We start from the raw sequence: 14944 nt of genomic DNA, 5'->3' as shown, positions 1-14944 counted from the left end.
CCTTGGAGGCCATGGAGGATGAGAGGTGACCTGATAGAGGTATATCAGATGATGACAGGCATTGATTAGTTGGATAGTCAGAGGCATTTTCTGAGGGCTGAAATGACTAGCTCTAGAGGGCACGGTTTTAAGATGCTTATAAGTAGGTACAGAGGAGATGTCAGGGGTAAATTTTTTTAAGCAATGAGTGGTGAGTGCATGGAATGGGCTGCCAGCAGCGGTGGTGGAAGTGGGAATGATAGGGTCTTCTAAGCGTCTCCTGGATGGCAACATGGAACGTTGAACTATAGAGGGCTAGGGTTAAGCCTCGGTAATTTCTAACGTAAGGACATGCTGTGCACAGCTTTGTAGGAAGAAGGGCCTGTATTGGGATGTAGATTTTCTATCTTTCTATGAAGGAGCCAAGTTCTCACACAATCAGAAAGGTACAGTGGTGGCGAGGGGACTGGAAGTCTCTCCCATCCGTCAGGGTCATGTGACTTCTGTGAACAGAAGCACCTGCTCGGGCAACCTAGTCACCTGATATTGATGATGGAGAAGTGTGGAGCTTATTTTCAACAGCGAGGTATTGTCCTGAAGCAGGATGCATGGAAGTAAAGGCTGTGAAGAATCAATTTGGCTGCACCTTCACTTCATAATATGAACTTATGGGAATGGCCTTAGATTCTGTCTTGCAATAGAAACTGTACTGGAGAATGAATTGTTCACAAGTGGAATTTCAGACAATCCTTCCCTGAATATCTATCTTCTGTTCCTAATCTGATTAAACATTGGCACATATGGAGTCATCAAACTGACTGTTTTGATAAATATTTTCAATCTGATATTGGTTCGTGTGATGGTTCAATGCTGTTTCGGACTTCTTCTGTGCTTCCCCCTGTAACAAGAATGAAAATAAGTCAATTGACACAAGCAGGGTCAGGATTTGTTTTGTTTGTTCGAATACAATATTCCTCTTACTATTGATTATTGGAGTCATATCAGTCTTTTATTGGAGTCATTGAGTTATGCAGCACAGAAAGTGCTTCTATAGACCAACCCATCCTTGTTGATCAATGTGCTAACCTGGGCTCGTCCATTTCTCTCCATTTGGCTCATATTCATTTAAGCATTTCCCATCCACAAACCTATCCCTGGTGTCTTTTAAATGTTGCAACTGTACCCTCTCAGCCAATTCCTCTGGCAGCTCATTCACATGGCCCACCACCCTCAGTGTGAAAATCTTACCCCTCCCATCGTCTTTCAATCCCTTCCCTCTCATGTGTGCCCTTTGGTGTTAGACTCCCATACCCTGTGGAAAAAAAACTGTGACCATTCATGTTCATGCCCCTCTCGGTTCTATGTAACCCCTATAAAGTTACCACTTATCAAGGGCAGAGTGAAATTATGATGGCACTAAATGGCGACTCTTTTGCGTGCATCTTCAGAAACAGCTCTATTTCTCTTTTTGATATTTTTTCCCCATTTCATGGTTCATTTGACGACCCTGACTTGGAGTTACACCCTGACTTCGGTTCTTTGCGGGAATGGGACCCGGTCACGACCAGCTGCTTTTTGATATTCCAAGGATGTGGCCTGGAAGATCAGAGCGGCTTCAGGGTGCCAGATTTTCATGGCTCTGGAGGCCAGCAGGTTTAAGGCCAGTGCCCCTGACTGAGGCATTGCGCAAGAAGATAGAACATCAGGATAAGCAGGTTAGCTGCCATGGGCTGTGTGTGCAGGGACCTGAGCCTTGGGCTGACTCTCTGGGCACAGATCTTGGAAAATTGCAATGCAACAGACTTTTAACATCAAAAAGCAGTGATTTCTTTTGTTATGTGTCCTTTCTCGCTGTGAGACAGGGACACCATTTTTTCCCTTATTCTGGGGCGATCCTGTGGTAGGTCTACTGGGTGACGAGTAGTATTTGGTGTACTGCAAGACTATGTCTTTATTGACACTTTGCTGCTCTCTTGAGTGCACGGTGGTTGGGGGGCGGGGGATGCGCCGATACTTTTTTTGTTGTTGGGGAGTGGGGTGTTGTTGCCTTATTACTGCTTGCGTGTGGGATGGGGAGCTGGAGGGAGTTTTGGGGTTCTAACATTTAACTGTCATTCATATTAGCTGAGCGAAGGGCGCTGAGTAGGCTACGGTCAATTATGGAAAACCCTAAACATCCTCTACATAGAACCATCCAGAGACAGAGAAGCAGATTCAGCGACAGGTTACTATCGATGCAATGCTCCTCAGACAGGATGAAGAGGTCAATACTCCCCAATGCCATTAGGCTTTACAATTCAACCGCCAGGACTTAAGAACTTTTTAAAAGCTATTATTAATGCTTTTTGAGATAGTGATTTAGATGCATATCATATTTTTACTGAGTTAAGTATTGTATGTAATTAGTTTTGCTACAACAAGTGTATGGGACATTGGAAAAAAGGTTGAATTTCCCCATGGGGATGAATAAAGTATCTATCTATCTATCTATCTATTTTGGATCACCTCTATTTTTGAAGAAAAGAATTTCAGAATGTATGTGGTATAAATTTCTCCGACATTAAATGTACCTATTGATGTGTTTTTGACTCCTACACTTAAAGGAAAAAAAGGCCTGGTCTCCTTGTAACTCAAAACCTCCAGTCCCGTTAGGATTTAATTTGACTTCAATAATAGGGTGGCAGCTGGACCCAGTGGTGAGCACATTCCTGAGTCTTGGACAGAAGGCTGTGAGTTCAGACTCACTTGCCATGTCTTAAATACAAGAACCGAGGCCTGTATTCCCAGGGAAGTAGTGAGGGACTGCTGTGTCTGGTACATTGCAAAGGGCGTACCATACTGCTAGAGGGGCTGTAGCTTTCAAGTTACATTCGGTTTGATTGTAATTGTTTAACGTGTGGTCACTGGAGAATGGGCTGATACTGCACTCTTGTTTGCCTACCTTTAGACTTAATGTTTTGTGTTTGTGTGTCAAATGAAAATAGAATAATTGTTACACTCACTGCATCTGTAACCTGGTTTTCAAATGGTTCATCGTGCTTTTGACCGTGCTCCTTTTCCTTCGGTTTCTTTCGCATGGGCACCTTCCCAAATTCCTTCCCTGATGTGTGTCTTAATGCATCTTCTTGAGCTCTAAGAGCAATGATGAAGGTAACATTAACATCTGCAGAGTCACAGAGTCTTGTTGGGGGAACACTCCTGTGTCTGACTTTAACAAAACAGAGAGAGTTGAAATACTGGGCAACTTGCTCTGCTTCTTACATTTACTGAAATATCCCAGGAGCTTCATAGGAATAGAAGTGAAAGAGGAATTTATCTGTGAGTCACATGAGGAGTTGTTGAGGACCAATATTTCTATTTATTCACTGAAGGGAAGTGACCTTTACTGGCAGCACTGTGTTCATTGTCCATGCCCAACTACCCCTGAGCTGAGGAGGCAGTTCAGAATCACCGACACGATGGGTCTGGACTTATAACAGATGGCAGGTTCTCTTTCACAAAGAGCTTTAGTTGCTCTGACAGGGTTGTATGATGCTCCCCTCTTACTGAGTCTATTTTGTTCAATTCCAGACAGATTTCATTTTAAAATTTAATTCCCAAGACACAGAGGTGGGAATTGATCTCTTTTCCAAGAATCAGTGATGCAGAACTCTGGCTGTTGATCCCTTAATAGAATCATTGTGCAAAAGAACCCGAGAAGCATGATTCAAGTGTATTTTAGACAAAGGGGAGGTTGAAGAGGGTTGGGGAATTCTGGAGTTCTGGTCTAGGCTTTTGTAGGTAATGATGGAGCATTGAAAATCCTATATCAATTGGAAAGATGGAGTTGGAGAGGAAAAGAGAGTAGAATAGATGGAAGAATACATTATGGACATGGTCATTGTTCAGCCACTTACCTGTTTGTTCTTTGTCGCGTTTTGCAAATGAGGAAAATCACAGCTGATGCGACGATCAGGAACAGAATTATTGCTGTAACTGCCAATGGGATGACTGGTAATTTTTGTCCCACTGTTGTAGGTACTGAGATCAAAGAGATGGTTAACAGAGATCATCTTCCACAAAGCTGACATTCACTCGCAAAAAGAGAATCCTCTCTTTGGCAGCTGCCTTAAAAATTTAAAGATTACTTTTATTTGTCTCAGATATATTGAAACATACAACGAGATGTATGTGTCAAAGACCAATACAGTCTGAGGTTGTGCTGGGGGCAGCCCACAAGTGTCACCAAGCCTCTGGTGCCAACATTGCCTGCCCACAACTTACTAACCCCAACCTATACATCTTTGGAATCTGTGAGCAATCCGGAACACCCAGAGGAAACCCACGCAGTCATGGGGAGAGCATACAATCTCTTTACAGAAAGCAGCAGGAACTGAACCCCAGTCGCTGGCACTGTAGAACATTATACTAACCACCACAGTACCATGTTGCCCTTCAGCAATATGTGAATTTAACTCCTCAGTGAGCAAAGTGCTCAAAAAAATTGACTATAATTACATTTTGATGTTCTTTTGCCTTATTGCTCTTCGGAACACTTTGGTTGGTTTTGAAAGATGCATAATCTTCTAGTTTTGCACTATTTTGTGCAATATTGTATTCCCTTTCTTTAGATTTTATGTTGTATTTGACTTTCCTTTCAGCCACATTTACACTCATCTTCCCTTTAAAATGCTGCTTTTTCTTTTGGATGAACCAATTCTGCATCCTCCAAATTACTCCCAGAAACTCCTCCTATTGCTGCTCTACCATCATTCCTGCTTGGGTCCTTTTCCTATCAGCTTCATTTCTCTGTAGTTCCCTTTACTCAACTGCAATACATATATCTGATTTTAGCTTCTCCCTCTCAAACTGCAGTGTGTGTTCTATCATATTTCGATCACTGCTTTTTAAGGGTTCCTTTACATTGATTTCCTTAATCCATTCTGGTTCTCTGGTGGGCAAATTCCAACTTCCAACCTGGCCTCAAATTTACCCAGTCCATTTCCGACTCATCCCTCCCCTTTCTTTACCTCTCTGTCTCCATCTCTGGAGACAGCCTATCTACAGATATATTTTATAAACCCACTAATTCCAACAGCTGTCTGGACTATACCTCTTCCAACACTGTCACTTGTAAGAATGCCATCTCCTTCTCTCAGTTTCTCAAGCTCCACCATATCTGGTCTCAGGATGAAATTTTCAATTCCAAAACTAATGAAATGTCTTTCTTCTTCAAATAAAGTGGCTTTCCATCCTCCACCATCAACGCTGCTCTCAATTACTTATCTTCCATATCCTGCATGTCTGCCCTCACCCTGTCATCCTGCCACCTAACCAGGATAGGGTTCCTCTTGACCTCACTTACCACCCCGCCAGCTAATGCATCCAGCACATAGCTCTTTGTAATTTATCCCTCTCCAACAGGATGCCACCACCAAGCATGTCCTTCCCTCCTCCCCACTTTCTACTTTCCATAGGGATCACCTTCTATCCAACTCCCCTGTCCATTTATCTCTCCCCACTGATCTCCCTCCTAGTGCTCATCCTTGCAAGAGGAACAAGTGCCATACCTGCCCCCTACACCTCCTCCTACTACTCCTGGTGTAGCTTCCTATAAAATTGGTCAGATCCGACATAGCTTGGAAGACTGCTTCAATGAGCACCTACGCCTCATCCACTGGCAAAGGTGGGGTCACCTGGTAGCCACCCATTTCAGTCTACTTTCCACTCCCATTCTGACTTGTCAGTCCATGACCTTCTCTGCTACTGCAATGAGATACTTAGACTGGAGGAACAATACCCTATCTATGTAGCCTCCAACCTGATGGCATGAACATCAATTTCTCAAACATCTAGTAATTGTACCACCCCCACTCTCCCTCACCATTCCCCATTCACATTTCCCTCACTCACCTTACCTGCCATCACCTCTCTCTGGTGGTCTTCTCCCTTCCCTTTTTTCATCGTCTCCCTCTCCTATCTGATTGCCCCTTCTCCAGCCCTTTATCTCTTTCACCCATCAACTTCCCAGCTCTTTACTTCATCCCTCCCACCCTCCCGGTTTCACATATCAGCTACCACCTTCTACTTCTTGCTCCCTTCCTGACACGTTCTTGCTCTGATTTGTCATCTTCTTTTATCCAGTCCTGAAGAAGTATCTCAGCCTGATGTTGATTGTTTACTCTTTTCCATAGACGCTACCTGCCCCACTGAGTTTCTCCAGCATTTTGTGTATGCAACTGTGCAGTTTGCTCATGACTCAGATGGTAATCTAGATTATTATTCTTTTGGTCCGCTTTTTAATTTAGTTCCTTGCTGTTCAAATTCCCTCACAAAACCTCTTTATTTCTTCTTCCTATGTCATTGGCCCACATATCAACCCCAACTACTGGATTTTTCCCCTTACACTCCAAATTCTTCTGCACGTTAAATGAAATTATCTGAAATCTGTCATCAGATAATAGAGCTTTCATGACACTCAATCCTTATGTCTATATTAACTCCACTTGCAAATAGGTTTCCCTTCTCTTCCTTCTCTTGAATGGCTCCTTATACAACAGTGTCACAGTCAAATTGTTCATCCTTCCTACAGCCAACCACACTCATCATCATCATAAGAAGAAACAATCTCAGACCTGTTAGCCAAACTCAAGAGCTGAGACTGCTCTAACATTATCTCCTGGATTGCCTTGCCTGTCTCACACACAATCACTCCCTTTAATGCAACTGGTGTTATTAATGAAAACTATTTTCCTGCAGTGCCATTGTAGCTTCATTCTGGCCAGCATCCTAGCTTCATGAAGAGTCATCTGTGGATCAGTGGGAAGGCTGGATACTGTTTAGAAGTTGAAAAGTTATTCATGCTCGCTTTCATTCCTGTCCACAACTCAATTGTGTCTCTGCCTCCTGTTTCTCTTGATACAGCTGTTTCAACAACTCTTTTAAATGCCAGTTGTGTTTCAGTTAAGAGCTGTTTTTGAATGCTTCTTTGCAATGTTCCACAAACTAAATGATCCCTGGGTGCATCATTAAGCCCATCACTGAACAAATAATGCTCAGCCAATCTTTAAAATTCAGCGACACATGCTGAAATGGACTCTCCTTCCTTTCCATTCTGCTTATGAAACCTAAAGCATTCTGCAATCATCAATGGTTTTGGCTCTGACTGCTCCTGCATTACTTCCACAATATCAGCAAAACTCATTTCTGCTGGTTTGGTTGGAATGGATAACCTTCTAGGCAAATTGCATGCCTTTAAATCCAATGCACTCAGCAAAATTGGTGCTTGTTTCTGACTGGCTGTTTAATTTGATTTGAAATACTGCTCAATTCCCTCAGTGTCCAAAATCCTTTTATCTGTTATGGAATTGAATGTGTCTATCTTTCTGGTGTAGCCAGCCATTTCTGCATTTTAATATTTTTGATTATTATAACTTTGATCTCACTGTTTATGAATCTGTGAATTTGCCTTTTTAACTCAACTGTGTTCTCTCTCTCTTCTGAAGAGACACATGCTGTGCTGTTTTTTTAACACTTGAACGTATCGTTGTGCTTCAACAAGTAGGTAGTTGTTTTGTGTTCATTTTAAAGATATCTTGTCTCTACAGTTCTATTTTGTAACTCCAAAGCATACAATTAATTGCAAGAAAAGATGTGAGCCTAGGAGAGTGGGTCATAGTTTTGTCTTTACTTTAGTATCACAGCTTGGATAAGATTTTTACTGCTACACTGTAGGTATTTCATTTTAGCAGTTCTGTAAGAGCAATCTGTCCTGCTTTCAGCTTGTTTGGGTTGAGTTGAGAAAAGAGGATTGTTGTTCAATTTAGGAATGTGGCGTCAGCTAATCGGTATAGTAGAATTGGGAGAAGGTGCCGGAGAATGCTGGGAAGAGAGGCCTTTGTTGGTGGGAGCTGGGCATAGACAGGAGGGGAGATGGAGGATGCCATCCCTGTTGCATACTGTGCTTTGTGCAGATGAAAGGCTTTGAAGAGGAAGGGCCAATACTCACATGGGAGAGCCCGTTTGTTCAAGATGGATTTTGAGCAAACTTTGGAAAGTGCTGTGTGCATTCACACAGACTGACGGTCCAGCGCATGATTTACAGACAAGTTCAATATTCGAACTCCATTGTGCACGTGACTGTTTAAATCCAATGGACCCTTTTACTTTTTTGCTTCCTTTTCTTTGCTAACTGTTTGCTTAAGTTAACATTCTTAAATATACATCTGGTTAATTGTATACATTTGAATGATCTGTTATCTCTTGCCAACAGGTGATTGCCAGGGGCAGTAAACCACTCAGCGTTGACACAATCCGGGGTTTGGGTGGGCAGGACATCCCAACCTCACTGATTTGACGGGACCACAGTCATATACGCGGCAGACGTATGAAGCCTGATGAAGGTGGGTTTCTCCCTGTGGCTGTAAGGGAGGAGCTAATGAGCTGCATTTCACGAGATGCCAAGTAAAAGAAGGTTTCATTAGTAAAATATGCACACATAAAGTGATGCACAATGATGTATGCTATTTACGTACTTTTACATATAACCCAGAACAGGTTATGTGAAGAAAAACGAATGCTTATTTAAACAATATATTTGCAATATTACTTTAATGTTATTTAAGTTATGTATTAAATAGACAACAGATTCAATGAAGCACCTTAAAGGGAAATAAAAATCAAAGCCCTTACAGTGGTTCTGAAGTAAAATGAGAGTATCCAGGAACATCAGGCGTTTGATATCAATATTAGTTCCTTTGCAAAGCACAATTCAAAGCAGTACTGTGGTGAGGACTGAGAGTGCACTACAGTAAAGCTTTCTATGTTCCACCTCCCCTCCTTTCCCTTCCACTTTTCCCTGCCTATACATTTTCCTCCGCATCTCACTCTTTCCTTCTTTATTCCCCTCTCTTTCCCCTCTTTACTCTTTCCTTTTTCTTATCCCTTATCCCCCTTCACCTCCTTATTCCCACACACTCACATAGTCTTTGTCCCTCTCACCACTCCGAGGGTGGGAAGCTAGAATGTGCGTGCAGGGTGTTGGATGTGAGGCAGAGCTTGGCAAGGAAGGAGCCTGTCCTTGTCTGGAAAGAGACACCAGGCACCAGTTGGCTACCTCAACTGTGGAGGAACGTGCAAGTCATTCCATCACTCCACTACTCAGCCCTTCCATTGCTGTGTATCTATACTGAATGTCCCCACCTTTACCTTGTAGATAGTTCCTTCACCATCACAGCTTCCTGTCAGCTCTTGGGATCTGCTGTTTGATTAGTCTGTGCAAGTACTTGCAGTGCGTTCTGCAGGTGGTGCATAGGGCAGCTATCGTACACTATTGGGACTACTTTAATATCTCCTTACCCAGTCTTCCAACAACACCAGCTGTATGAGACAGCAATGTCAAAGAAAACCCTTTATTCCACAAGGGCACACTGAATACTTCCAATTATTGCACTGTGATCTCTTTCCAATCCCAGGGTGGACTCACCCTTACCAACCAGTGTATCGCTGTTCACTGTGTCCTGTATCCAACACCAGGACTGTCCCTGTGGGACAGACAGGAGGACCAACTACACCCACTCTGTACAGACAGAACCGCAGAGATGACCAGCCCCATACTGAGAAGCCAAACTCTTAATATGTGACTGACATCATGGAAGGATAGTATGGTAGGTAGCGGAGGCCTGCAGATTGGGAGGAGCAGCATAGAGGGTGTGACACACTGTGGGAGGGGCCAGGCTGACGAAGCCTTGCACGTGTGAGGGGCAGGGCTGAGAGAGTCCAGCACTGGATCCTTTAGGAAACTATCCCAAGTGGAGAAATTCTCAGGGAGTGCCCCAATCTGGGAGAGCTGGAAGTGAGAGGCCCCTGATGTTTGGAAGAGGATTGCTGAGGGAGGAGTGCAATTTGAGTGGGTGAGGGGTTGGTGGTCATTACCGATAAAGCTCAAAATTATTGAAATTTGTGCTTCTTGCTCTGAAGCAGTGATGTGAGAGTACAACTGTACATTTAGTGGAAATCCTCCAGAAATCCAGTCAAGTAAGTGTTCTCATGCATATCAGGGCAATATTTAACAGCAAAAGTGGATCAGTCGTGCTGTGTAGAGTCTGGCATTTTACTAATCAATATACGTTCAATGATCTCCATACTTACAGTTCACAATTAGTGTGAGGGTCTGCTCCGATGAAACAAATGGGTATCTGACTCTGCAGGTGAGATTTTGCCCATGGTGTTTAAGTTCTGGAGTCAAGGTCAGAACAGAGGTATATATCATTGAGTCACCCCACGGAGTTATGATTCTTGAGCTTGAAGCTGAAATATCAGTCGGCGTGTCCCAGGTTAATGTGGGTACCATTGTCTCACATTTGGTGTTGAAGGTGCAGTTTATATTCCCAGGCTTTCCTGCAACCATTTCAGTGGCAGATATCGAAGGTTTGTCTGTGAATTCTAACACACAGAGAAATGGATGCTTTCAGATAATTGTCACCAGATGGATCAGTTCAATAGAAATCGCAGTCCACAAGAGAAATGATGTATACAAGAACAATTCATGAACTGGGAGGGTGCAAGTTTCAGGAAAGATCGATCAGGCTGAGCTCATTAGGAAAGAGCTCACTAAATGGGAATGTAGAGAGACCTTTCATCCTCCAAAGGGAAGGTTAATGTGGATAAAACACTAATTCAAATTCAAAGTAAATTTATTAACAAAGAACATATACTGTATGTCACCATGTATTGCTCTGAGATTCATTTCCTTGTGGACATTCACAGTAGCCACAAAGAAATACAAAAGAATCAATAAAAAACAACTCACAAAGATGAAAAAAAAACAAAGTGCAAAGGAAGAAAAACTGCACAAACACAAAATAAAACAGAATAAATTAATATTGAAGACATGAATTGCAGAGTCCTTGAACGTGAGTCAGAAGGTTACGGAATCAGTTCAGTGCTGATGTGAGTGAAGTTATCCACACTGTTATAGGGGTCTGATTACTGTTATACTATTATAATTATTATATAATATAATATAATACTATAAAACTATAATTATAACTATTATAGTTATTACTGTTATAATAACCATCGTAACAACTGTTCTGAATCTGGCAGTGTGGGACCTAATGCTCCTGTACTTCTTCTGCAATGTCAGCAGTGAAATGAACAGAGGTAAGGTGGAGTTTTTTTGGTCAGAGAGTGGTGAATCCATGGAATGCTCTGCAACAGAGTACGGCAGAGGCTAAGTCCATGGGGTATTAAAGCAGAAGTTAGTAGTTTCCTGCTTGGTCAGGGCATCAAAAGATATGGTGAGAAGGCAAGTGTTTGGTGTTGAGTCGGATGTGGGATCATCCATGATGGATTGGTGAAGACACGATGGGCTGAATGGCCTAATTCTACTCCTAGGTTTTATGGTCTTACGGTCTAAGCCAGCATGGCCTGGATGGTGGAGGTCCTTAGTGATGAATTCTGCTTTCTTGTGGCAATGTTCCTTGTGGATTTGCTCAATGGGAGGGAGGGCTTTTCCTGTGATGGACTGGGCTATACCCACTACTTTTTGTTGGCTTTTCAGTTCATGGTCATTGGTGATCCATACCAGGCTGTGATGCTTCCAGTCAGGATACTCTCCACTGAGCATCGACAGAAGTTTGTTAAAGTTTTAGATGACATGCCGAATCTTCACAAACATCTAAGAATGCAGAGGTGATGCCGTGCCTTCATTATAATGGCACCTATGTCTGGTATCAAGACAGATCTGAACTGATAACATCATGGAATTACAGTTACCGACCCTCTGCACTACGAGTTCTCCAATGAGTGCTGGCTTATGGACCTCCAATTTCCTCCTTCTGTGGTCCATAATCAGCTGTTTGATTTAACTGATGTTGAGTGAGTGCTTGTCATTGTAGTACTATTTAACCAGATTTTCAGTCTCCCACCCCCATTTACTAATTTATCACCACCTTTGATCCGGCAAACAATGGTGGTTTTGTCAGCAAACGTGAGTGTGGCATTGGAAGTATACCTAGCTTCACTGTCCTAAGTATAAAGTGAGTAGAGCAGAGGGTGAAGCACACAGCCTCGTGGCCCCTGTGCTGATGGTGATTGTGGCTCAGATGTTGCTGCTCATCCAAAACTGACCTGAGCCTGCAATTGAGAAATCAAAGATCCACTTGAGCAAGTATGTATTGAGGCCAGGGTCCTGGAGCCAGTTGTTTAGCTTTGAGAGGGTGTTCGTATTGAATACAGAGCTGCAGTCAATGAGGAACATACTGATGTATGCATCTTCACCATCCAGATGTTCTCAGGCTGAGTGAAGAGCCAATGAAGTGGCACTTGCTATTTACTTGTTGCAATGTTAGGCAAATTGGAGTGAATCCAAGTCACTCCTCAGGCATGAGTTAATATGTTCTCAGTTAGAACCCCAATTTGAAGGAAAAACAGGAAAAGGGAAGAGGTCCTGAAAAAAGACTACAGGGAGTTAGGAAGGAGGTTGAGAAGCAGAACCGCAAAGGTAGAAATCTTAGGATAACTGCCTGTGCCACGCGACAGTTAGACTAGGAATAGGATGAGGTGGAGGATAAATGCATCGCTGAGGAATTGGAGCAGGGGGCAGGGATTCAGATTTCTGGATCATTGGGACCTCTTTTTGGGCAAGTGTGACCTGTACGAAAAGAATGGGAGACACCTGAATCCCAGGGGGACCAATATCCTGGAGGGGAGGTTTGCGAAAGCTACTGGAGAGAGTTTAAACTTGAATTGTTGGGGGGTGGGAACTGAATTGAAGAGACTGGGGAAGAGGAAGTTGGCTCACAAATAGAGAAAGCTTGTAGACAGTGCGAGAGGGAAGATAAGCAGGTGATAGAGAAGGGAAACGCTCAGACCAAAGGTTTAAAGATTTGTCTATTTTAACACAAGAAGTGTTGCGAACAAAGCGGATGAGCTTAGAGCGTGAATCAATACTTGGAGATATGATGTGGTGGCCATTACAGAGACTTGGATGGTTTAGGGACAGGAATCGTTACTTCAAATGCCGGGTTTTAGATGTTTCAAAAAGGACAGGGAGGGGGACAAAAGAGGTGGGTGTGTGACACTGTTGATCAGAGATAGTGTTATGGCTACAGAACAGGTGGAAGCTATGGAGGGCTTGTTTACGGAGTCTCTGTGGGTGGAGGCTAGGAACAGTCTGAGACCAATAACTTTACTGGGTGGCTTTTTATAGGTCACCCAATAGTAACAGGGATATCAAGGAGAAGATAGGGAAACAGATCCTGGAAAGGTGTAATGATAACAGAGTTGTCCTGCTGGGAGATTTTCATTTCCCAAATAGCGATTGGCATCTTCCTAGAGAAAGGGGTTTAGATGGGGTGGAGTTTGTTAGGTTGATCAGGAAGGTTTCTTGACATAATATGTAGATAAGCCTACAAGAGGAGAGGCTGTACTTGATTTGGTATTGGGAAATGAACCTGGTCAGGTGTCAGATCTTTCAATGGGAGAGCATTTTGGAGACAGAGATCATAATTCTGTCTCTTTTACAATAACATTGGAGAGAGATAGGAACTGATAAGTTAGAAAAGCATTTAATTAGAGTAAGGGGAATTGTGAGGCTATCAGGCAGGAAATTGGAGGCTTAAATTGGAAACAGATGTTCTCAGGGAAAAGTACGGAATAAATATGGCAAATATTCAGGGGATATCTGTGTGGAGTTCTGTATAGGTACGTTCCAAAGAGACAGGGAAGTTATGGTAGGGTACAGGAACTGTGGCTGTAATAAATCTAGTCAAGAAGAAAAGAAAAGCTTACAAAGGGTTCAGAGAGCCAAGTAATCTTAGAAATCTAGGAGATTTTAAAGCTAATAGGTTAAGAAGGAAATTAGGAGAGCCAGAAGGGGCCATGAGAAGGACTTGGTCTGTGGGTGAAAAAAAAATCTGCGGGTGAAAACAATTTGCTAATGGGAGAAAGTGGAGCTGGGTGGTCAGACTGGTTTGAACAGACAGGAAGGCAACAGTATCTCAAATAACCTCGAACCAGGAAGTAGTTTTCTACAGCAGAAGAGGACTGTAAACAATACAGTTACTGGCCACTTGCTTAGGTGCTGGAGGTAACTAATAAAGTGGCTACTGAGTTCACAACCCTATTTTTTGTATTGAGGTATGATCTGACAGATCTGACAAAGTTGCTGATCTGAGAACAGAGACAGATATAATCAAAACATCTAACAAATGATCATCAGGTGCACAAAGGAGTTTCTGTTGCTACTGGACTGGGTGGGATTGTCAGATTACTGATGTTCAGGTCCTGCATTGTATGAAATTGTGTTCTGTTGGTATTAACTGTCATAGTTTTGATTCCATCCTATTGGCTACTGAATGTAGATAGATACTTAATCATAAAACAGCACTCACCAGAAACATGAAGCTGTATGACTGGATAATCAAAATTGTGACCATTCTTAAATTCTATTCTGAAAAAATATGGACCTTCATCTGTCTGTTTAACATAGTTTATAACCAGGGTGCATTCTCCGTCATACAGATCTCCAGTTAGCTGAGTTCGATGGCGAAATTTTGAAGACTCAAATACATGATCCCTGGAGTGAAAGACGATAGAATCTGCTGCCCATTTCACGTTATTGAACCATACTCCAGTTCGCAGTTCATTTTCCAGATTCGATGGGTAGCTGTAGTAGCATGGAATCCGGGCACACACGCCCCTCGGCGCTGTCACGTTTCTTGGAATGTCAGCTCTCCACTCTTCAGACCCCACAGCTGAGGTGAGAAATATCAATATTTAGCAAGCGATGACTAGAAGATTCAACAGACTTGATATGCACCCTCTGTGTCTGTGTACACAAAATAAGGCACCCCTCAAGAATAGTGGAAAAAAGAGGAATGGGAATGGATACCATCTATGGAGAGAAATGGACAGTCGTCATCTCAGGTCGAGAATATGCAAAGCAATCTGTATGATACGTCTCAACACAAAATCACCATCC

At 42.8% G+C, this 14944-nt stretch overlaps 1 protein-coding gene across 1 annotated transcript; it reads right to left on the bottom strand.

Moving 5' to 3' along the window:
* Positions 1 to 747: 747 nt before the first annotated feature.
* Positions 748 to 14687, bottom strand: LOC140737052 (uncharacterized). The gene is made up of 5 exons (XM_073063218.1): positions 14355 to 14687; positions 10108 to 10401; positions 3876 to 3999; positions 2982 to 3111; positions 748 to 877 (listed from the first exon to the last, which is right to left on the bottom strand). Exons 2-5 carry the CDS (start codon positions 10364 to 10366, stop codon positions 764 to 766), a joined length of 627 nt encoding a protein of 208 aa, XP_072919319.1. The 5' UTR covers positions 10367 to 10401; positions 14355 to 14687; the 3' UTR covers positions 748 to 763.
* Between the last annotated feature and the right edge of the window lie 257 nt (positions 14688 to 14944).

The sequence above is a fragment of the Hemitrygon akajei genome, chromosome 1 (assembly GCF_048418815.1).
Source record: "Hemitrygon akajei chromosome 1, sHemAka1.3, whole genome shotgun sequence".
In the NCBI taxonomy this organism is placed as follows: Eukaryota; Metazoa; Chordata; class Chondrichthyes; order Myliobatiformes; family Dasyatidae; genus Hemitrygon; species Hemitrygon akajei.
The sequence above is the reverse complement of the archived record's forward strand: the minus strand, read 5'-3'. Positions and strand labels throughout refer to the sequence as shown.

Bases quoted from the DNA above. Each gene is read 5' to 3' on its own strand.
- LOC140737052 (XM_073063218.1), bottom strand. From the start codon at position 10,366: ATGGTTGCAGGAAAGCCTGGGAATATAAACTGCACCTTCAACACCAAA. The intron at 3,112-3,875 runs GTAAGTGGCTGA...CATTGCTCTTAG, and splicing joins ACGCGACAAAGAACAAACAG to AGCTCAAGAAGATGCATTAA. The intron at 878-2,981 runs GTGAGTGTAACA...TTCTTGTTACAG, and splicing joins AAAACCAGGTTACAGATGCA to GGGGAAGCACAGAAGAAGTC.